At 40.8% G+C, this 23,851-nt stretch overlaps 1 protein-coding gene across 1 annotated transcript in view; it reads left to right on the top strand.

Annotated features, from left to right (window-relative positions):
• The window catches only part of LOC114686068 (vomeronasal type-2 receptor 116-like), a 75,138-nt gene that overhangs the window by 14,636 nt on the left and 36,651 nt on the right, over window positions 1-23,851 (top strand). The window contains exons 2-3 of the mRNA XM_028860715.2: window positions 17,815-18,106; window positions 18,780-19,586. Coding sequence (XP_028716548.1) covers window positions 17,815-18,106; window positions 18,780-19,586 — 1,099 coding nt within the window. The remainder of the gene's footprint in view (window positions 1-17,814; window positions 18,107-18,779; window positions 19,587-23,851) is intronic.

Genomic DNA, 23,851 nt, shown 5'->3' with positions numbered 1-23,851 from the left:
GGGGCAATGTTCTAGCCACAGTAAGCAACAGAATTTGGCAGCTTTCGGCACATTGTTCTGGCTTTAGAATTAAGGATAAAAGAAAGGAGTCATGGAATAAGGATGCCGAGGACAGATATGTGTCAGGGATGTTCCTGCATGGAGGCCTAGTAGAGAGGCCATTGCATGCAGCTGTGAAGTTGAAACCTAGATTATCTTGGAGAACCTAAGATGCCAGAGTCATGGGATACCTGCCCAGGAGAGCTGCTAACAGAGAGTGGAACCAGCCCAAAAGAAACAAGTGTGTTGCAGTCAATAAAGCTAAACAGAGTTGAAAAGCTGAAGACTGTTTTGACATCAGACGCGGAGTTGCAGTGTTTGGAGCTTTTGCAGCTGTTTTTCGGTCTTGCTTTGGTCCAGTATTTCCTCACTATACTCTCATCCCTACATTTTAGAATGGTAATATATATCCTGTGACATTATATGTTGAAAGTATGTGAATTTTTATTTTGCTTTTTTTTGGTTTTTCGAGACAGGGTTTCTCTGTGTAGCTTTGCGCCTTTCCTGGAACTCACTTGGTAGCCCAGGCTGGCCTTGAACTCACAGAGATCCTCCTGCCTCTGCCTCCGAGTGCTGGGATTAAAGGCGTGCGCCGCCACCACCCAGCTTTATTTTGCTTTTATACAGAATCACAGCTAAAAGATTGCATAAATCTCAGAAGAGACTTTGCACTTTAAACGTTATTGAGACTGATAGACTATGGGGTCTTTGTTATAAGCTTATGGGGACCAGGGAGTGGAATGTGGCAATTTGAATATAATTAGCCCCCATAATCTCATAGAGAGTGGCACTTAGGTGGTGTGGCTTTACTGGATTGGGAATGTCCTTGTTGGAGGAAGGGTGTCACTGTAGAGGCAAACTTTAAGGTTTTCTATGTTCAGGATACCACTTAGTGAGTCAGTTGACTTTCTGTCGCCTGCAAGATATAGGACCCTTAGCTACCTCTTCAGTACCATGTCTGCCTGGATACCATCATGCTCCCCATCCTGATGATAATGGACTGAACCTTTGAAACTGTAAATGAGTTCCCTCAACTAAATATTTTCTTAAAAGAGTTTCAGTGGTGATGGTGTCTTTTCACAGCAATAACAACCCCTAACTAAGATAGGTGTGTTTGCTTCTTTTTCTTCTAGAGCCTTCATGTGTGCTGTTAAGTTGCTAGAATGAGATCTTTCCAATTTCTTTATGTAGGCACTAAGCACTATGAATTTTCCTCTTGGTACGCACTTTCATTGTGACTCATGAGTTTTGGTATGTTATGCAATAATTTTCATTGAATTCTAGGAAGGCTTTAATTTCTTTCTTTATTTAGGATTTTACCTAGTAGTCATTCAGTAGAGAGTTTTTCAGCTTCCATGAGTTTGTAGGATTTTTTGTTGTTTCTGTTGTTGAAATCCAGCTTTAATCTATGGTGGTCTGATAAGGTACAGGGGGTCATTTCAATTTTATTGTATCTGTTGAGATTAGCTTTGTGACCAAGTATATGGTAAATTTGGGAGAAAGTTCCATTAGGTGATGAGAGAAAGGTATATTCTTTTGTGTTTTGGGTAAAATGTTTTGTAAGTACTTGTTAAGTCCATTGGTTTATAATGTCTATTAGCTCCATTATTTATCTGTTTAGTTTTTGTCTGGATGACTTGTCCATTGATGAGAGTGGGGTATTGAAGTCTCCCACTATCACCGTGTGAAGATCAATGTGTAGTTTAAGCTTTACTAGTATTTCTCTTATAGATGTGGGTGCCCTTGCATTCAGGGAATAGATGTTAAGAATTGTGATGTCATTTTGGTAGATTTTTCCTTTAATGATTATACAGTGTCCTCCCTATCTCTTTGAATTAATTTTGGTTTAAAATCTATTTTGTTAGATATTAGACTGGCTAGCTATACCAGCTTGCTTCTTATGTCTATTCGCTTAGGAAGTCTTTGTCCAACCCTTTAAGGTAATGTCTATGTTGTGGCAGTAATGTTGAGGTAAATGTCTATGATATTTCAGTGTGTTTCTTGTATACAGCTTAAGGATGGATCCTATTTTGCATACATTTTGTTAGTCTGTGACCTTTTTTTTGGGTAATTGAGGCCATTGATATTGAGATAAATCAATGACCAATGATTGTTAATTCCTGATGTTTTGTTGGTAGTGAGTAGTGGTGGTGGCAGCGGTGGCGGTGGTAGTGGTGGTGGTGTGTGTGAGTGTGTGTTGTTTCCCTTCTTTTGGTTTTACTGATGTGAGATTGTTTCCTGTGTTTTAGTGGGTATACCTAACCTCCTTAGGTTGTAATTTTTGTTCTAGTGTCTTCTGTTGGCCTGCATTTGTAAATAGATATTGTTTAAATTTGACTTTTATCATGAAATATCTTTTCCCTATCTACATGCTGGATGCAAATGAATGGAACTAGAAAAAAAACCATGCTGAGTGAGGTAACCCAGACCCAGAAAGACAAACACAATATGTACTTACTCATAAGTGGATATTAAGTGTAAAGCAAAGGATAACAAGGCTACAATCCACAACAATCCCAGAGAAACTAGGTAACAAGGAGGACACTAAGAGGGACATGTATGCATCCCCTTAGGAAGAGGAAATATCTCCTGAGTAAATTGGGAGCACAGAAGGAGGTGATAGGGGAGGGGGAAGGAGAACATGAGGGAACAGGATGGTTGAGTTGGGGAAGGGACAGAAAGGGAAAGCAAGGAAAGAGATATCTTGATAAAGGGAGCTATTATGGGGTTAGGGAGAAACCTGGTGCTATAGAAATTCCCAGAAATCCACAAGAATAACCCCAGCTAAGACTCCAAGCAATAGTGGAGAGGGTGCCTGAACTGGCCTTCCCCTGTAATCAGATTGATGAGTACACTAATTGTCATCATAGACCCTTCATCCAGTAACTGATGGAAGCAGATGCAGAGATCCACAGCTAAGCACTGGGCCAAGTTACTAGAGTCCAGCCTAAGAGAGGGAGAAGGGATTATATGAGCAAGGTGGTCAAGATCACGATGGGGAAACCCACAGAGACGGCTGACCTGAGCTAGTGGGACCTCCCTGACTCTGCACTGATAACTGTGGAACCTGGAGGGGACAGAACTAGGTGGGTGACAGTAGTGTGGCTTGGGCAGTGTGTGGGGCCACTGGCAGTAGGCCTAGTGCATGAACTGGCTTTTTAGAGCCCATTCCTTACGCAGGGATGTCTTGCTCTGCCTCAATACAGGGGAGGGGGTGCTTGGTCCTGCCTCAACGTGATATTCCAGACTTTGTTGACTCCCATGGGAGGCCTTATCCTCTCAGAGGACTGGATGGGGGTGGAGTGGGGGTGTGTGGAAGAGGAGCAAGAGGAGGGGAGGAAGGGGGAATTGTAGTTGGTATGTAAAATGAAAAAAAAAAACCTTTTAAATAACAAATGAAAGTAAAAAAAGAAAGTTTTGCTGGATATATTAGTCTGTGCTGGCTTCTGTGGTCTCTTAGAGTATGTAAGACATCTTTCCCTTCTGTCTTTTAGAGTCTCTGTTGAGAAGTCAGGTGTTATTCTAACAGGTCTATCTTTATATATGACTTGCTATTTTTCTCTTGCAGCTTTTAATATTCTTTCTTTCTTCTGTGTTTTTAGTGTTTTAATTATTATATGGCACTGAGTCTTTCTTTTATGGTCCAATCTATTTGGTGTTTTGTGTGCCTCTTGTGTTTTTATAGGCATCTTCTTCTTTAGGCTAGGAAAATTTTCTTCTGTGATTTTGTTGAAAGTATTTTCTGGGCCTTTGAGATGGGACTCATTTTTATTCCTATTATTCTTATATTTGGTCTTTTCATAGTGTTGCAGATTTTCTGGATGTTTTGTGTCAGGAATTTTTTAGATTTAAGATTTTCTTTGACTGATGTATCTATTTCTTCCACCACATCTTCAATATCTGTGATTCTTTTTTCCACCTCTTATACTCTGCTGGTGATGCTTGTGTCTGTAGTTCCTCTTCACTTCCCTAAATTTTCCATTTCCAGAATTATCTCAGTTTGTGGGGTTTTTTTGTTTGTTTCATTTTGTTTTGGGTTATTTTCTTCCATTTTCAGGTCTTGAACATTTTTATTTGTTTCCTTCAACTATTTGTTTTTTTTTTTTTCTTGGCTTTCTTGGATTTCTTTAAGGGATTTACTCATTTCCTCTAATTTTTTGTTTGTCTTTCCCTCAATTTCTTTAAGGAATTTATTCACTTCTTCTTTAAAGATTTTTATTGTCTTCATAAAGTTGGCTCTAAATGTCATTTTCTTGTGTTCCAGCTGTGTTAGTTATTCATGACTTGCTGTAGTTATTCAGGATAGCTGGGTTCTGGTGGTGACATACTGCAGTGGTAGTTCTTGATTGTATTTTTATGCTGGCATCTAGGCTTCTTGGTTTGAGGTGATTATAGGTCTAGGTGCTGATTTCTGGGTTTGTCTCTGTTGGGTGGGTGTTTTGTTTCTTGATTTCTGTTTTCTCTCTGGTCTTCTGGCCTGTGTGGCCTGATGCTGAGTAGGGGAGTGTCCACCTGAGTTGAAGGCTGGACTTCTGGTAGGCATTGTAGTTTCTTGTTGACGAGGAGTCTCAATCATAGTTGGCGCAGGATTTCTGGCAGCCCATATGGCCTCTGTTCTAGCACGGAGTCTCTATCCAAGTTGGAAGTGGATACATAGCAAAGAGGAGGGTAGGAGGGTTGGGGATAGTGTTGGGGGCACTGAGGAGTGTTGGAAGAATGTCTGTTTGCAGATGGCTTATCTGGAACTCTGGTGGCCAGTGTAGCCTCTGGTTTAGCATGGAGTGTCCGCCTAAGTTGAGCACTGGGATAGGGCAATGAGGAGGGGAAGGGATCTCAGGCTGCCTACCAGATCTTCTGGAAGGTATGGCCTGTGTTTGGGCAGGGGGTTTCTGCCTGTGGGACCAGAGAGAGTGGGGGAGGTCTATGAGCAGCTATCCTACCTGGTCTTCTGGCAGGTGTGTCCTGTGTTTGGGAAGTGAGTATTTGCCTGAGGGACCTGAGAGAATGGGGTTAGGTCTGCAGGCAGGTGGCCTACTGGTCTGCTTTCGGGTGTGGCCTGTGGTTGGGGGAGGTAATTGCTGGAGTAGTAGGGAAGATCCACTTACTTCTCAAAGAATAAATTTAACATTTTTTTTTTCTGAGACAGGGTCTCTCTGTGTAGCTTTGAACCTTTCCTGAATCTCGCTCTATAGACCAGGTTGGCCTCGAACTCACAAAGATCTGCCTGCCTCTGCCTCCCGAGTGCTGGGATTAAAGGCGTGCGCCACCACCGCCCGGCTAAATTTAACATTTTAATTATAAATACATGTAAAGAAAACAATCCAGACTGGAAGTAATGCATTATTGCAGCCTTTAGGCCATCTGGGCAGCCCCTATAAAGGCTGGTATAAAGGCTGTGAATGAGAATATCTGTTATGGGTCAGTCTCTAGTCCTTCCTCTCTATCTGGTCATTAACCTCCTGAACAGGGATGGAGGAAATATGATTCTAGAAAGCAGTAGAGTCACCAAGAGCCCAGATTCAGCTTTGGGAGAGCCAGTGTGAATATTTTCCCCAGAATTTCAGTCTCTATGGGAAACTGGGATGGAACAGGTATTTGGTGGGGCCAGGATATCTTATTTCAATAGTTTATGATATTCAAGGCTGTGACTGCATACCTTATAAAAAAGGAATGGGGAACCTGGACTCTGTTCAGAGCTCTCTACAAAAACAGGATATTAGAGAATTATGGAAATATAGTTTCACTGGGCATCTGTCTTAGTTAGGATTTCTATTTCTGTGAAGAGACACCATGACCATGGTAACTCTTATAAAGGAAAACATTTAATTGTGCTAGATTGCAGTTTCATAGATTTAGTCCATTATCATCATGGCAAGACGTGTCAGCATGCAGACAGACAGGGTGCTGCAGAAGGAACTGAGAGTGCTACCTCTTGATCTGTAGGTAGCAGAAGGAGTTTGTACTCACACTGGGCATAGCTTGAGTATCAGAGACCTCAAACCCCACTCCTATGGTGTCACACTTCCTCCAACAAGGCCATAGCTATTCCAACAAAGCCATGCCTGCTAATAGTGCCACTCCCTATGAGGGCCATTTTCTTTCAAATCACCACATTCCACTCCATGGCCCCCATAGGCCTGCAGCCACATCATAATGCAAAAATGCATTTAGTCCAACTTCAAAAGTCCCCATAGCCTATAACAGTATCTAACTTATTTAAAAGTCTAAAGTCCAAAGTCTCTTCTGAGATTCATGCATTCTCTTTTTTTTAAACTTTATTGATTCTTTGTGGATTTCACATCTTGCATATTGACCCTACTTCTCTCTCTTCTCCTCACATCTGCCCTCTGCCCTTGCAACCTACCCCCCACATCAAAACCAAATTTAAAAGAAAACCCAAAATTCAAACAAAACAAAGCAAGAAGAAGGAGGAGGAGAAGAAGGAGAAGGAGGAGAAGGAGAAAGAGAAAAAGAGGAGGAGGAGGAGGAGGAGGAGGAGGAGGAGGAGGAGGAGGAGGAGAATCTTTTCACCGAAGCTGTTGTGTGGTCTATTAAGTCACAGTTTACCTTTAATCCATTCATCTTTACTTGCAAGTCTTTATTGCCGTGAATCATTGGTCTGACTTGAGGCCTCTGGTTCCTGCTACACCACCAATAATGGGCTCTCACTGGGGCTCCACTTGGACATCCTATTGTCCTGTGTCATGGAGAGCCTGCTGTTTTAGATCTGTTGGTTCATCTCCTTCAAATGCTCCAACAGTTCATAGATTTGATGTATATATATTTGATACATATTTGATGTATGTTGGGGTGGGCTAACTCATAGCCCTGGTTCTGGGCCTGGGTGGAGCTGCTTTGGTCAGCCTGCTAGCCCTCCCCCATCATCACTACCTAGGTGAGCTCTCCAGATGCTTCAACTGGCTCACCCAAAGCATCCTACAGCAAGGAGAGGGGTCCTTTCTCCTCCTCTTAGGTCCTCAGATCTAGAACCTACACACTCAAGGCAAGATCTACTATTTTGCCCAGGCAAGGTGCAGGGCCCTCTCTCCCGATTGCTGTAGGAAGAATACAAAGGGAAGGCAGGGGCAGGGTTTCCTGCTCTCACACCCTCAGGGCTGACTCATCTGCATCCCTGACAACAGGGTCAGCTCTAGTGTGATGCCCAGATAGGGTGCAGGGCCTGCTCTCCTGTGTGCTAAAGCGGATGTTTAGCAGGGCTGGTTCTCTCACTCCCATGATGCTGGGGCCAGCTCTCTCACCTGCTGCAGGGAGCAAAGGGTGGAGGCGGGAGGGCATCTTTCCCTCACCCATGTCACTACATGGCAGAGGAGAGGGCAGGGTCAGCTCTGTGGCTCTCACATCTGGGGCTGGCTCACCAGGCTCCAACCACAGGATCACTCTAGTGTGCTGCCCAGATGAGGAGCAGAGGTGCACTGCATTCCATTGATGGTCAGGGCTAGCTCTCCCATTCTTGTGCCCCAGGGCCGTCTCTCTCCCTGCCACAGTGGGTAACGAGTGAGGGGGGCATCTTTTTCTCACCCAGGCCAGAACAAGGCTGATGATGGGGGTAGAGTCATCTCTCCTATGCTCAAGCCCTCAGGGCTGGCTCACCTGCATCCCCAACGAGAAGGTCAGTGTTAGGGTGCTGCCCAGGTGAGGTACACACTTGTGGTGAGGGGTGGGGCCATTTCATGCAATCTTTTAATTGTAGTCCCCCCATAAAATCAAAATAAAAAAGCAGATTACATACTTCCAACATATAATAGCACAGGATATACATTATCATTTCAAAACAAAGGGAAGAGAGCACAGTGAGGAAATACTGGACAAATCAAGACCGAAAAACCAGCTGGGAAAACTGCAAACTCATCTCCATGTCCACTGTCAAAACACTTTTCAGATCTCCAACTGCTTTTATCTTTATTGACTGCAACACACTCCTTTTTTGGGCTGTTTCTACTCCCTGATAGCGGCTTTCCTCAGCAGGTACCCCAAGCTCTGGCATCTCCAACATCTTAGGGTCACCAAGGTAATCCAGGCTTCAACTTCACAGCTTCACGCAATGGCCTCTCTAGACCTCCCCTCAGGGACACCCCTGACACATGCCTTGCCTCAGCAGCATTCCTGAGTCACAGAGGCAAATTCCATAGCCCCTTTCTTCTGTCCTTCACTCCAGAACCACGTGACTGAAGCTGCGAAGTTTTGCTGCTCTCTGGGGCTGGAACATGCCCCCTTCCCTCATTCAATTATATCTTCACCAATGTTCTGGTTTTGATGGTTTCTTTCACTGACTAAGCTTAGCTGTTCTGGACTCAATCTGTAGACTAGGCTGGCCTCAAACTCAGAGAGCCACCAGCCTCTGTCTCTGGAGTGTTGGGATTAAAGGCGGCACCACCATACCCAGCTCTAAGCTTTTCTTTAATTCCTTTTTACAAGTTGGAAATTTAGCTGAGTGGGATTTTGCCCTGAGATCACCACTCCCTTTGTTCCATTTCACAATGTGTTTATCTCTTTGAACATAGGATTTAGCTCCATTCTGCTTCCTAGTGCTCCTATTGTACATTTTATATTTACTCTTGCTCAGCTTGCTCTTTTTCATTAAAAAGCTTCACTGTAGTTAACACTAATAGTCACATGACAGAGTTTATACTAGGCTATTTTGAGTTTTCCTCTGCCAGTGGAATTAATCCAAATCTCCTTACTTTAGCCTCAGGCAGACTCTTCCGACAAGGGCAAAAGCAGCCACATTCTTCACCAAACTACCACAAGAACAATCTCTAGGCAACATTCCAACACTGTTCCCCTCTGAAATCTATGGATTTCAGGCCTCCACTCTTCAAATCACCCTTAGCACCACTGTCTTCTATGCCCCTACTATTATGGCCCCTTAACCCCCACTTAAAACATTTAGCTGCTTTTCTAGTCCAAAGTCCCAAAGTTCATATTCCTCTAAAAACATGGTCAGGCCAATCACAGCAATACCACAGTCCCTGGTACCAACTTCTATCTTAGTGAGTGTCTCTATTGCTGTGAAGAGATACCATGACCATGGTAACTCTTACAAAGGAAAACACTTAATTGGGGCCAGCTTACAGTTTCAGAGGTTTAGTTGGCAGTTGCAGGCAGACATGATGCTGGAGAAGGAGCTGAGAGTTCTACCTCTTGATCTGCAGGCAGCAGAAAGAGTCTGTACTCACAATGGGTATAGCTTGAGCATAGAAAACCTCAAAGCCCACCCCCACAGTGGCACACTTCCTCCAACAAAGCCATACCTACTTAAAAAAAGCCATACTTCCTAATAGTGCCACTCCCTATGGGAGCCATGCTCTTTCAAACAACCACAACATCCTTCCTTGCCTTTCTACAGTCCAAATTCATTGAATTCCTGCCTGTCCCTGGGCCACATCCAGGGAAGTGCTTTCTCTTGAGAAACACTTGGATTCCTTACAGCAAGAGTCTCCAAGAGATTACTCAGGAATCAGTTTTCCATCAATAGTGCAAGGAAACTCCTTTTCCACAATAGATTTCCAATTTCCAAGGATGATGGAATTTCCTGGTGGGAACAAGATCTTCAGATCTTTGCTGTAGAAAGTAAGTACACAGAAGTCATATGAGAGAATGAGTGCTCAGATAAAGAGAAAACAGATATCAAAACAAGCTATTATTAATTTATAAGTGAAAATTTTCAGTTCTCACATTCATACACAGTGAGAACAAGAAGATTCAAATAGGATGTTGCCCAAACTCCTAAGACCAGACAAATTCCAGTTTAGACATATTAATAACAATATGTAGAAAAACCTTCACCAGTAAGAACAGTGAAGCTGAAAAAGCTTCAGTCTAGAATCTACACTTGATACAGAATAGACTCCTTAGACTATAGACCATTGATGGCTATAAGTGTGACATGAACTTCAACCAGAATTCAGCAGTTGATAAACATGAACATATAAATCTATCTAACAGAGAATTTTCAGAGTAGTGGCTATAAACCCACATTAGTAAATAGGGGAGCATTTCTACCACTGATAAATCCTATAAATATCATACAAGTGGGAAAGTCTTCTATCAGGTCTCAATCTTAGATCATCATAGACCTCACACTAGAGAGAAAGCCTATAAATGTAAGGAATATGAGAAACCTTTCAGTCAGAGCTCAAGTCTTAATCAAAATTAAAAAATCATATTAGAGAAAAATCCAGTAAATGTAAAGTACCTGATAAATCCTGTAAAATGTCTGATAAACCCTGAAGCCAGAGAGTATACATAATCCAGCACAAGAAAATTCATGCCACAGGGCTGGAAAGATGACTCAGCATCTCAACAGTCAGGAGCAAACAGTGGATCTCTGAGAGTTTGAGGCCAGCCCAAGGTACATGATACCCTGTCTTTAAAAATAAATAAATAAATTCTATGAGTATGGTGGATGTGGGTAAGTCTATGCTGAAGAGCAAAGAACTCTTTTCAGGGGAAAATAAACTTTATATGTGTATTGAGTGTGGGAAAGACTTCATATTGAATCCCCACATTATTCAGCATCTTAGTGTGCATGCAATGTAATGAGCTTTCAGTGAAACTTCATGCCTTATTCAGCACCTCAATGTGCATAGAAAAATAGAAATTATCTGAATATAATGATCACAAAGAAAGTTTTTGTCATAATTCAGATCTTACTGTACAACAAGAAGCTCCCACTAGAGAGAAAGTCTTTGTGATGCACAGGAAGAGAACTTCAGTCACAGAGCACACCTCATTCAACATGAAATAATCCATACCAAAAGAAACCTTATGAATACAATGAACTTGGTGTGGATGGTGTTAGTTATGCCGCAGCGCTGCCCCTCCTGGCTGGTTGCCGCCCGCAGCGACCATGCCGTCGAAGCAGCGTGCTGATTAAAAGAATCATAGCCGTGGTTACCTTTTTAGAGCTTTATTGGGGGGTGGGGAGAGGGGAGAAAGAGAGAGAGAGAGAGAGAGAGAGAGAGAGAGAGAGAGAGAGAGAGAGAGAAACAGAGACAGAGAGACACAAGGGGGGGAGGGAGAGAGGGGAGCCAACGGGGGGGGGGGGGGGCAGAGAGGAGAGGGGACAGAGAGCCCACAGAGGGCTCACCCTCTTTTTAGTCTGGGAAGCCGGCGAAGGCTGATGATGTAATTAAGGATCAAATCCTTACAGTTGGTCTGAATGAAAATTGCCCCCATAGTTCCATAGGGAGTGGTACTATTAGGAGGTGTGCTCTTGTTGGAGTTTGTGTGGCCTTGTTAGAGGAAGTGTATCACTGGGGTTGGGCTTGGAGGCTTCAGAAGCTCAAGATGAGCCCAGTAATATCCTCTCTTCCTGCTGCCTGCCAAACCCAAATGTAAAACTTTCAGCTACTTCTTCAGCACCATATCTACCTGCATGTCACCATGCTTCCTACCATGACAGTAATGGACTAACCTTCTGCACCTTTAAACAAGCCCCAATTATATGCTTTCCTTTATAAGAGTTGCCATGGTTGTGGCATCTACTCACAGCAATAAAAACCCTAACTAAGACACTAGGGAGACATTTAATAAAATTCAGGCCTCATTCAGCATGTGAGAATTCACAACAAGAAGTCATATGTGTACTGACTGTCATAAAGTCTTCAGTCACAATTAAGTGTCAGAGAATTCATACCAAAGACAACCCCTCTGAATGTGATAAGTGTTAGGAAGTTTTTGTAGTGTTAAATTATTATTTGGCTTTTGCAAATCCATACCAGAATGTATTAAATGTGATTCATTCTTTTGATTTTTTTTCATACCTGTGGTAGTTTAAATGTAATTGGCCTCCATAAGCTCATAGGGAGTGGCACTATTAAGAGGTGTGGCCTTGTCAGATTAGGTGTGGCCTTGATGCAGGAAGTGTATCACTGTGGAAGTAGGCTTTGAGGTCTCACATGTTCAAGCCATGTGTCTCTGACCACTTCCTATTGCCTGCAGGATCAATATGTAGCTCCTTCTCCAGCACCATGTCTGTCTGCATGCTGCCATGTCCCTCCATGATGATAATAAACTAAATCTCTGAAACTGTAAGCCACTCAATTAAAGATTTTCCTTTACAAGAGTTGACATGGTCATGGTGCTTCTTCACAGCAGTAGACTAAACCCTAAGACAATACCTTAGTCACAACTGAGTAATATGGACTAGGGTAAAATCCCACTACTGCATATGGGAAAGCCATCAGTCAAAGAAACTACTGTGATACCTCAGTAAAACACCCCCACTCTATCCCCTACAGACAAAGAGAAGCTTAAACCAGGATTCCTAAGTGTAGATAAGAACTTAGACCCCTTTTCCCCAGGTGGCTGTATCTGCTACAGGGACTTTGGAAAACACAGAGTCAGTATATTCGACCAAAAGACTAAAAAAAGGATCTGTGCCTTTAAGAACTAGCCTCACAAAGAAAGGGGAGCGCTCCTTCCAACCTCCCTGCTGTGAGTGAGAAATTTGGAAGAGCCTCCCTGGAGGCTTGTAAACTTAGAAAACAACTTACTTTTGCATTCTGTAACTAAAGTCTCCAGTGGCAGCTTTGGGGACACGATCTAGGCACAAGACTCTCACTCTATTGTCTCAAAAAGGGGGCCTTAGACAAAGATATCTCAATATAGATAGACCCAGGCCAGTTTCAAGTCCCCAGAAATGATGGCACCAGCCCCAGGAACTCAAAGGAACAAAGTCAGGATGTCTGATGGTAACCAATTAACCACAAGATGCCCCTCTCTGAAGATAACATGACCAGACCCCAGAGATGAGTTGTAAAACTCCTCACAGGGCAAACAGATAAGCTAGAATAAGATAAAGTCCAGGCCCGGGAAAAACTGGACCAATCAAGGATGGACCTGTACTAACCCCCTCCCCTCTAAGAAATTTTATGGGTTTTGCCTATAAAAACTAACTTCCCCAAGAAAGAGTAACTCTTCCCTGCCTCACTTGAGATGGCTTGAGATGTCATGACTTGCAGCAGAAGTAAACCTTGCTTTTGCATTCTGGTATGCTCATCCTTGGTGGTCTCTCTGGGGGTTATGATCTGGGCACAACAACTACCTTGTTGGTTCAGTGTCTGATTCATACCATGCAGAAAATCTATGAAGTCAGTCAAGGTTTACACACAAGAGGCTATTCAGCTGTATTAAATATTCCTTCAATATCAATATATACTCAAGAGTATATTTGAGTATGATAAATTTGAGTATGATAAATGTGACAAACCTTTAAGGGGAGTTTATCTGCCATAGTCAGAATGTCAGATGAGAATCTGTGTTAATGCAAATTGTAAAATCATAATATCTTGCTGCAAGCCACAGGGAAACGTAATGAAATTCAGCTACTATCACAAAAGCTACTACTTGGAAAAGTCAAGGACTTCTCCAAAGGTCTCGCCATGGCTTAAGAAATCTTGGTGATATTTTAGCTTTTGCATATATATTATATGGTTCCTGCAGTGATTTTCTTGTAATGCTATGCGTGGTTCCAATAACTCCTAACAGTGTATTTATCTAAAATGCCTATCAAGCATCTAAGGCCAAACAAAACAACACCTGTCTCCTAGGTCAGGTGGATAGCTTTATTTCTTGTGCAATTTAAGGTGAGACCCTCCTTCCTTACAGCCTTACTAATAGACTCCTAATTTCTTACCAAACCCCTTCTATGAATGTAGATTGAGCACATAAATTCCCTTCTTGACTAACTAATCATTAGCATTCATTTGGGTTGTAAAAGAAACCCTGATGACCACTGCCTGAGGAAAATCCTTACCTGCCTTTATGACCCCATAAGAATTCAAGCCTAGTGACCTCACTGTACCAGAGGATTGCTATGGCTTGGGTTTATAATTGAACTCCTCAGAAACCAGAAGCTGAGGTATAAGGAGAATGAAGAGAGGATACTGAGGATTTGGGCTGGAGATGATTTTTGACTAGAGAACTAGAGGTCAGGATGGAAGACAAGAAAGAGCCAGACAGGAAAGTACTAGATGAGTAAGAACATGATGAGAAGGACCTAGATGAGGCAGAACTAATATGAGAGAATTAAGATAGAACTTAGAGGGGACAACAGATAAAGGTAGAAACAATGAGGCAAGAAAGGAGCTAGGCACGAGAACAGGACTGAAGCTGTGTAGATAGAATTTTATCCCAGAGGAATAAAGTTGATGGACAAAGAGCTTGGTGTACTTAGATTCATTTCCAGAAAATAAATCTCTCGCTCTTTGTAGTTTCTCTTCTGAGCCTCTGGGAAGTATATTATTAAGGCTGGTTCTTTAATAGTATACAAAAATATCTACACCAGATGAGACTGATAAAATACAAATGGTGGAATTTGCTATTGTATTTCAGACTTTATCCAACATCAAAGTATTGGAGGAAAAATTTTTGTGTGCATAAATGTTCATATTTAGTCCCAGTTTTTCAGTGTAGATTAATCTAATCAGAAAGAGAGAGAGAGACAGAGACAGAGACAGAGAATGAGAGAGAAAGGAGAAAGAAGGTAAGAAAGAGAGAGGAAGAGAAGAGAGAAAGGAAGAATGGAAGGGAGGAAGGAATTAAAGAAGGAAGAAGTCCACATGTGTCCTACTAGGCTTCCACTTACTTTTTTAAGTTGGGCTGTAAGGCTTCCCATGCTTTCACGTCCTCTTCCTTTGGGCCAGCCCTCCCTTTTACCCCCACTCCCGCTCTTCACCATACTCTCACAGTATTCCCATCTTAAGCCTTTCCATGCACATACCCCATACTCAACCTCATTGTTTTTATTTTTCCTATAATCACATTTCCTTTTAATATCAAATGATGATGTATGTGGCAGCCATGAGAACATGCTTCACAGACTCCAAATACAGGGACTGCAATTTTTAGAAACCTAGCTCCTCTGCAATGAAATCTGAAACTCATTCTGATTTTTTTCCCTAAGGCCATGCTTCCCACTGGCTTCTCTGAGATAGGCAATGAGTGAATGTTGCCTCTGGGACTTCATAAGGATGCTAATCTCATTCATGAGACTCCACTTTCATGACCAGATAATATTACCTACCTAAAAATACATTAGTATTCCAATACAAAAGGATATAAATTTTAAAATGCTAATGTTATAAAGATGTAAGCCCATAAAAGTAATAATATTGCATGCAAAAATAATAGACATCACTTTAATGTTTCCTCTTGCTTGTAGCAGAAATCTTAAAAAGTCTTATTAATTAAATCAAACCTAAGGCCAGTTATTGTGGTGAATGCTGGAAGATCAGAGAAGCAGAACAAGCCACAGCTACTTCACCTCACCACTTCCTCAGCTGATCCTGTTTCCTCAGACAGAAGAAACCTGAGTCCTCATCCAGAATGAATCTCAGCTGAACTGCTGCTCCAAAGCCTGAAAGCTTAACCAGCTAAAAGCTTCTAGTTTCTGATCTTCATGCCTTATATACCTTTGTGCTTTCTGCCATCACTCCCTGGGATTAAAGGAGTGAGTCACCATGCTTGGCTGTGTCCTTGAACACACAGAGATCCAGGTAGATCTCTGACTCTGGAATGCTAGGATTAGAGGTGTGTGCTACCACTGCCTATCCTCTATGTTTAATATTGTGGCTGTTATGTTCTCTGAACCCAGATAAGTTTATTAGGATGCACAATATTTTGGGGAACACAATACCACTACATTTCCCCTTTTTTGTCTAAAATTAGAAAAAGCTTATAACTAATACAAGAAAAACTATATCCAATAAGTATATACAATATATATACAGTCAAGAATTACATTAACGATGTCTAGTTCATTAACATTTGACAGGTTCAGATGAAAAACTTCATTAATATATAACAATGTCCAGTCCTGTAACAGTTGATAAACTCAAACAAAAATTTTCATTACTTATCATATTTAAAACAAGTAGTTCCTTTTTAAAAGTAGATTCAATAATCTCCCTTTTTATCTTATCATGTCTATATTCTCTCTTTTTTCTTTTCATAATAGATTCAATAATCTACCTTTTGTCATTTTTATATCTTCCCCTTTTTCTTTTTAGAGTAGATTCAATGATCTACCCATTTATCCTATTATTTCTTTATCTTTTTTCTCAGGGTAGATTCAATGATCTACCTCATATCTATATTCTCTTTTTTTCTTTTTCTTTTTTTTTAAACAAAACCTCTGAATATAATCTCCTTGTTCAGCTTTTTTCCTGACCATTAACAATTAACAACTTGCCACCAATCATCATAAACAATGACAATATGCCTAACTCATTAAGTGACCCAAAAACCATCCACCCCACCTCTTGGGAATGTGGGCATCATTTTCTTAAACTTACTTCCTGCTTTCTGGGGGTGAAGACATCTTTAGGGAATCCTGAAAAGAAAAATTTTTGGGTTAATTGTCAAGTCCTGAAAGAGTTAGCTGTATCATTTGTCCAGTCTCTGCATAATGGGAAAATGTAGGGCTTGTCTCAAGTCCTAGCTTGAGTAGTCTATGAATCTAGATCATCTCAGCTAGCCATCTCAAAATTGTCCTGAGCAGTTTACAGTTCAAAGCCAATCTTTCCTTGGTGTTAATCAGCTTAATGGCTTTACCATAGTCCAGGTGGAATCATCGTTGTGACATCCTGTCATCCTTTTGAAGATTCCAAAGTCTCGCTGTTAGGCATGGTCATGGTTCCCTTTAGAATTTTTTTTTGTGCCTCCTCTGTGGTTTGGAACAAACACAATCTGATAAATGTCTGTCTCTTGGAACTATGAATGTTCTTCCCTAGAAGAGAAAATCTTCACAGTAATTTCTCCCCACCATTTGTCTTGCCAAACTTTTCCAAACTGAGCTTTACCGATGCTTTCTTGTAACATGATGGTCTTGGCAATTGTTCTCTGAACAAGAAGCGGTAAACTCTTCATCCCAGGTAACAGCATCACTGTAGTCACCAACACGATGAGAAGGAGCCAGCAACTCAGAGCTGCAGCCGCTGCCTCCATGGTCCCACCACTGTTTGTGGCTCGGCCCTGGCCGAAGCTTCTCCTTAGCAGGCCTCCCAGGCTGGCCTCAAACTTGGGATCCTCCTGCTGCTGCCTCCTTCAGCAAATCCAACCAGCATGTGCCACCACAACTGGCAATGTGTAGCTCAGGTCTGAGCTGGGTCCCACAAGGCCACAGGCAAGTAGCTTTTTCGTGAATTCATAACAAGAATGTCGGGCACCAGATGTAGCAGGAATCTTAAAAGGTCTTATTAAGTCAAACCTAAGGCCAGTTATTGTGGTGAATGCTGGAAGATCAGAGAAGCAGAGTAAGCCACAGTTACCTCACCTCACCACTTCCTCCGCTGATCCTGTTTCCTCAGACTGGAAACTTCTGAGTCCTCCACAATATCACCACATTTGCTAATATTTCTTTTCCATTACTGTGATAAAATACAATAACAAAAGCAAGTTAAGGGAAAGGGGTTTCTTTTGGCTTACACTTCCAGAGAGATACTAGTCATCATGTTAGGTAAGACATGACAATAGGGAGAGAAATCACAATGGCAAGAGCAGGAATTTGGCTGGCTACTTTGTATTTTCACTCAGGAAACAAGATATTGGACAGGAACTGAAGCCAAGATATAAATCCCAAAGGCCTGTTCCCAGTGACCCCACTTCCTCCAGTGAGGCCCAACCTTTTGAGAGGTCCACAGTCTTCATCAATTTCATCAACTGAGGACAGAGTGTCCATATATGAGTATATGGGAGATGTCTGACATTCAAACCACAGCACCCCTAAATATTCTTGTGTCTTCTGTTCAGGTTAAATTTAAAGAACTACCAGATTGTTCTAGCAATGGTTTTTGCCATTGAGGAGATCAACAGTAACCCCCATCTTTTACCTAATGTGTCTCTGGGATATGATATCTATAATGTCCTGTTCAATGAGTGGTGGACATTGGATAGATGCATCACATGGCTGTCAGGGCCGAAGAAGTATATACCTAATTACACCTGTAGGAGAGAAATGAAGTCTGTTGCAGTACTCACAGGAGTATCGTGGATAATATCTGCCCATATAGGGACACTGCTGGAACTCTACAAATATCCACAGGTGAGAATGAGTGGAATGGAGAGAGATAAAAACACTTATAAGCTCAGTGCCATTCCAAGGTGGCAAAAGAGGGTGGAAGAAAATTGTTCTTATGCATCTGAGAAAGTTTATAATCCCAAAGAGTAAGTATTCAGTGACTTGGCAACATATCCACATTTCCTTTGTCTAGGACAGAGAAAAGGGATTGGCTAGAGCAGACCCTGATTACCTGGAATTCTGAGTGAACAGGAACTTTCTATAAAGCTCTCAGAAAGTAGAATACCAGTATTTTAATGGTATTATGGTCTAAAGAGATAGCTTTGGTAGTAAAGTATTTTATTCACAAGCATGAGGACCTTAGTTTGGAAATCTAGCACTCACATAAAATCTGGCAGTGGCAGTACACATCTTTAACCTCAGTTCTGGTAAAGCAGAGTCCCTCGGGCTGTCAGGCTTGCCAAAACAGTGAGCTGCAGGTTCACTTAGAGACATATGCTCAAAAGAAAAAGAAAATAAAGTGAAGAATGACAGAGTAAGAATTCCAGTATCAACCTTTGACCCCATGTGCATACATATACAGATGTGATGATCAAATATCTTTATCACTCTAGCTGATTCTAAAATCCTATCATGATTGGGCATGTGTTTTATGCTTCCTCCTCTTAATTTTGCTTCTACCTTCTTTTCCTTTTAGCTGACCATTGGGTCTTTTGATCCTAACCTGAATAATCATGACCAGTTTCCTGATCTCTATCAAATGGCTTCCAAGGATATGTCTCTGCCCTATGGCATTGTCTCCTTACTGAATTATTTCCACTGGAATTGGGTGGGATTGATCGTATCTGAAGAACAAAAAGGTGTTCAGATAATCTCAGACTTGAAGGCAGAAATGGACAAAAATGGAATATGTGTAGATTTTGTGGAAATGATCCCAGTCAGCAAACTATCCTTTTTAGCAAACAGACAGTTGAATCCTACACAGGTTCTGAAATCATCAGCAAATGTGATCATCACTTATGGTGACAGTGACTTTATGAGAGGCTTTCTGTTTTATTTAAGACAAACTTTAGTTACAAGGAAAGTTTGGATCATGAACTCAGAATGGGATGTTATCCTCCATTCAAAGCATTTCATTTTGCAATCATTTCATGGGAGCCTCATTTTCTCACATCACCACCAAGAAATCTCTGGTTTCAGAAATTTTATCCAAACAGTTCACCCTTCCAAATACCCAGAAGATTTTTACCTTACAAAGTTGTGGTTCTACTTTTATAACTGTTCATTTGCTGATGATGACTGCAATACACTGGAGAACTGTCTGCCTAACGCTTCCTTGCATCAATCACCTGGAAATCGTTTTGATGTGGTCATGACTGAGTATTCTTATAATACATACAATGCTGTGTATGCTGTGGCCCACAGCCTTCATGAGATGCTTCTTAATCAAGTAGAAGTAAAACCAACAAGAAAGGCAGAAGAAATGATGTTCTTAGCCTGGCAGGTAACATGTCTTCCATTGCATTGCTCACAACATCAGCAATATGTGTTTTCTAAATTTATTCTTTAGGAGGCCACACTATTTATCTTAGGATCTCTAAGAGCACAAAATAAACTACTTGTAACATTGACAGATGGGTAAGTCAAGACCTATACAGAAATGGTTAAAAGAACAAAGTATCTGTGGGTAGAAGGAAATGTGTTCTAAATCCACATCAGTGTTTTGTGTTGCCAGATAAATGATTTCTATATGAAAAATGCTTAACATATCTAGTCTTGAGTCTCATGGGATGCAGTGGAGGCTGTGGAGATAGACTAGGAGGCCAGAGCTGGTTGTGGAGGGTAGAGTGCCTTGGTGCATGGAATCACACAATGTGGAGAGAGGAGTCTGCAGAGGAAGGCTGCAGGAAGGAACCAACTGAGAGTATTGTACTTAGGTATGTAGACTCCCAGCCATGAAGAAGAGGCTTCAGAGGAAAAGGAAGGGACTGAGCTGGCTGAAGATGGGATACTTCACAAGACTACCACAGCATGCAGCAAAGTCTGTGGAGACAGACTGGGCAATGAAGATAAATGAGGGGAGGGTGCCTGGCATATGTAATTCCACAATATGCAATAAAGACTACAGAAGAAGGGGGAGGTGGAGCTGTCCCAGGGTAAGGTACTCAGACACAGACAGCTAACCTGATTTCAACAGAAGCAATAAGTTAAGAAAAGGAAATAAAAAGGATACAAATAAGAAAAGAAGTCAAAATACCCTCTCTTGTAGATGATAATATTCCATACCTAAAAAATCCTAAAGACTCCATCAAAAACTCTTAGACCTGAGAAACACTTTCAGCAAGTTGTCCAGACACAAAATTAACACAAAAATCATCAATCTTCCTATATACCAATGTTTAACATATGAACAAAAATAAAGTAATAATCCCATTCACAATAGCCACAAAGAAATTAAATAATCTGAGAATAAAATTTACCAAGAAAATGAAACATCTATACAATGAAAACTTTAAGACACCGAAGAAAGTAATTGAGGAAGAAAATGGAAGGAACTCCCATGTTAATACATTGTATAAATTGATATTGTATAATGGTCATTCTACACAGAGCAATTAACACATTAAATGTAAATTCAATCAAAATTATAACACTGTAGCCACAGCCTTTTCTCTGTCCTGCCTTGCCCTGTCCTGTGGCCACCTATAAATATTCATTCAGAGGCTTAATATTAATTATAATTGTTTGGCTGATGGCTCAGGTTTATTACTAGCTAGTTCTTACATCTTAAATTAACCCATTTCTATTAATATATGTATTTCCATGTGGCCAGTGGCTTCCTGGTATTTTCACAATTTGCCTCTTGGGTGGCTCACTGGCTTCTCAACTCCGGCCTCTTCTCCCTGTATCTCTGCTTGGATTCCCTGGCTATATCCTGCCTTGCCATAAATCAAAGCAGATTATTTATTAATCAGTGGTAATAAAGCATATTCATAGTGTAGAAAAAGGCATCCCACAGCACAACACCATTATGAAATCTCAACATGCATAATGACAACACCAGTAGATCTGTCAACCTGGACAGTGGAAAATCACAAAGTCCCACACTTCAGGCAATCGATGCCTGCTGAGAGGGAGAATAAGTTTTCCCCAGAGATGTTCACCCTAATAGGTTATCCAATACCAAGTGATCAGCACTAAACACATGCACATACAAATGGACTGAGTATGTTATATATGTATGTGTGCATGTGTGTGTACATAGGTCATAAAATTGAGAGGGAGGTGGGGCCATGGGAGGAGTTGAGGTTGAAAGGGGGGAGCAGAAATTATGTAAATGTGGTTTAGTTTAGTTGTGTATGAAATTCTATAGAAAATAATTTTTAAAACATCATATTCTTCACAAGCATATAAAATTCTTAAAATTAATATGAAAGCACAAAAAAAACCAAGTATAGTCAAAGCACTCCTAAACAAAATGAATACTACTAGAGGTATCATCATAACTACACTAAACTTATATACTACAGAGTCATGAGTCATTTTATACTACAGAACTATTGGTGGGTTGCAAATAAATAACATGGTACTAACACAAAACAGACACAGGATCAATGAAATAGAATAGAAAGAATAGAATAGAAAACTCAAGAGCCTAGATACAAATCCACATAATTATATCTAACTCGTTTTTTTTTTTTTTGTTTTTTGTTTTTTTGTTTTGTTTTGTTTTGTTTTTTGTTTTTCAAGACAGGGTTTCTCTGTGTAGCTTTGCGCCTTTCCTGGAACTCGCTTTGGAGACCAGGCTGGCCTCGAACTCACAGAGATCCGCCTGCCTCTGCCTCCTGAGTGCTGGAATTAAAGGCGTGCACCACCACCGCCCGGCGCTAACTCGTTTTTTTAAATAAACCTGAAAATATATATATATGTGCATGTGTGTGTACATAGGTCATAAAATATTGAAGAAAAGAAAGTGTTTTCAACAAATGGTGCTGTATGAAAACTGGATTTTAATATGTAAGGAATATAACTAGATCCTCATCTCTCACCCTAAACAGAACTAAACACTAAATTGATCAAGGGACTCAACGTAAGTCATGCCACCCTGTAACTGTTAGAGGAAAAGAGCCAAGAATATGATTCAACTTATGGACACATGTCATAGCTTTCCGAAATAACCCTGTCAGCATAGGAGATAAGACAACAAAACAAATGAGATCCCTTGAAACTAAAATTTTCTGGACAAGAAAACATACTCTCAAGTACAGAGGCAGCGCACAGAAAGGGAGAAATTATTTTCCAGCTGTATATTCAATTAAGAAATGGTGTGAAAAATACAAAGAACTCAAAAAATCTAAACATGAAGAAAACAAATGATGCAGTTTAAAAATGCGCTATGAACCTGAACAGAAAGTTCTCAAAATAAGAAATAAATATGGCTAGTAAACACTTCTAAAATCCTTCACCATCAAGGAAATACAAATTAAAACTACATTAAGAATCCATCTAACCCCAGCTAGAATTGTCATCATTAAAAAAAAAAAAAATGACAACAAATGCTGTTACAAATGTGGAGAACAGGGAACCTTATACACTGTTGGTAGCAGTGGAAACTGCTGCAGCCACTCTGGAAATCAGTCTGGATGCTTCCCAGAAAGCAGAACTACCATACGACCCTGCTGTACCATTCCTGGCCATACAACAAAGGACTCTATATCTGACCAAAGAGGTGCTTGTGCCTCCGTATTCACTGTTGCCTTACTCACAGTAGGCAGGAAATGGAATCAGCCTAAATGGTCATAAACTAATGAATGTATAATGAAAATATGGTGCCTATAAACAAAGGAATGTTATTCATCTGTAAACAAAAATGAAAGCCAGATTTTCAGGTAAATGGATGAAACAGGGGAAAAAAATCATTCTGAGTTAGGTAACACAGGCCCAGATAGACAAAATCCAAATTGCTTCAGTTCTTTAGCTCTATGTGCTTATGTTGCAGTGCCTGTAGAACTGAAAAATAAAAATGTAGAAAGGAGCTATTCATGAGTACTAAGAAATAGAGGACAGTAGAACACAGATAAAATGTAAATAGAAGAGGGAATCCTGGGGGTAAGAAAGTGTAAACTTCCTTCAGCATTCTTATTTTTATTAATATTGTTCCAACATAAAAACTATCTTAGACAAATGAAAGCTGTTCCATACAGAAAACCAGAAATGGGGAAAAGAAAAATAAATAGTTACTGAAAAATTATTAGGTGGGTGGCAGTACAAATGAACTCCCCAAAGGCTAATAATATGCTGTTTGTTTATAACCATGTAGTGACACGTGTATACAAAATAAGAAAGAAGAGCCACAGTTTGTAAAACAATCCTAATTCAATAGTAAATTTTGTAAGTAGCACCCCCTCTGAAAAAGAAAACAGACATGGATGTAGGAGAGGAACATTTTGTGAAGAATGACAAATTAGCCATTCAGACAGGCGTAAGGTGGTATCTCAGAGTTGTTTTGATTGAGAGATAGTGACAGGGTGGCAAAATGATAAAAAAAAATACACTGTAAACATGCATGAAATTCCCAAAGCATAATAATAATAATAATAATAATAATAATAATAATTTTATAATTAATTTAATTTTACATGTCAGCCATGGATTCCCCTGTCCTCCCTCCTCCCGAACCCCCCTCCCCCTTCCCCCAATCTACCCCCCATTCCCATCTCCTCCAGGGCAAGGACTCCCCTAGGGATTTAGCTTAGCCTGGTAGATTCA

Source organism: Peromyscus leucopus, chromosome 23, assembly GCF_004664715.2.
Source record: "Peromyscus leucopus breed LL Stock chromosome 23, UCI_PerLeu_2.1, whole genome shotgun sequence".
Taxonomy (NCBI): Eukaryota; Metazoa; Chordata; class Mammalia; order Rodentia; family Cricetidae; genus Peromyscus; species Peromyscus leucopus.
Note: the sequence above shows the minus strand (reverse complement) of the source record. Positions and strands in the feature narration are given on the sequence as shown.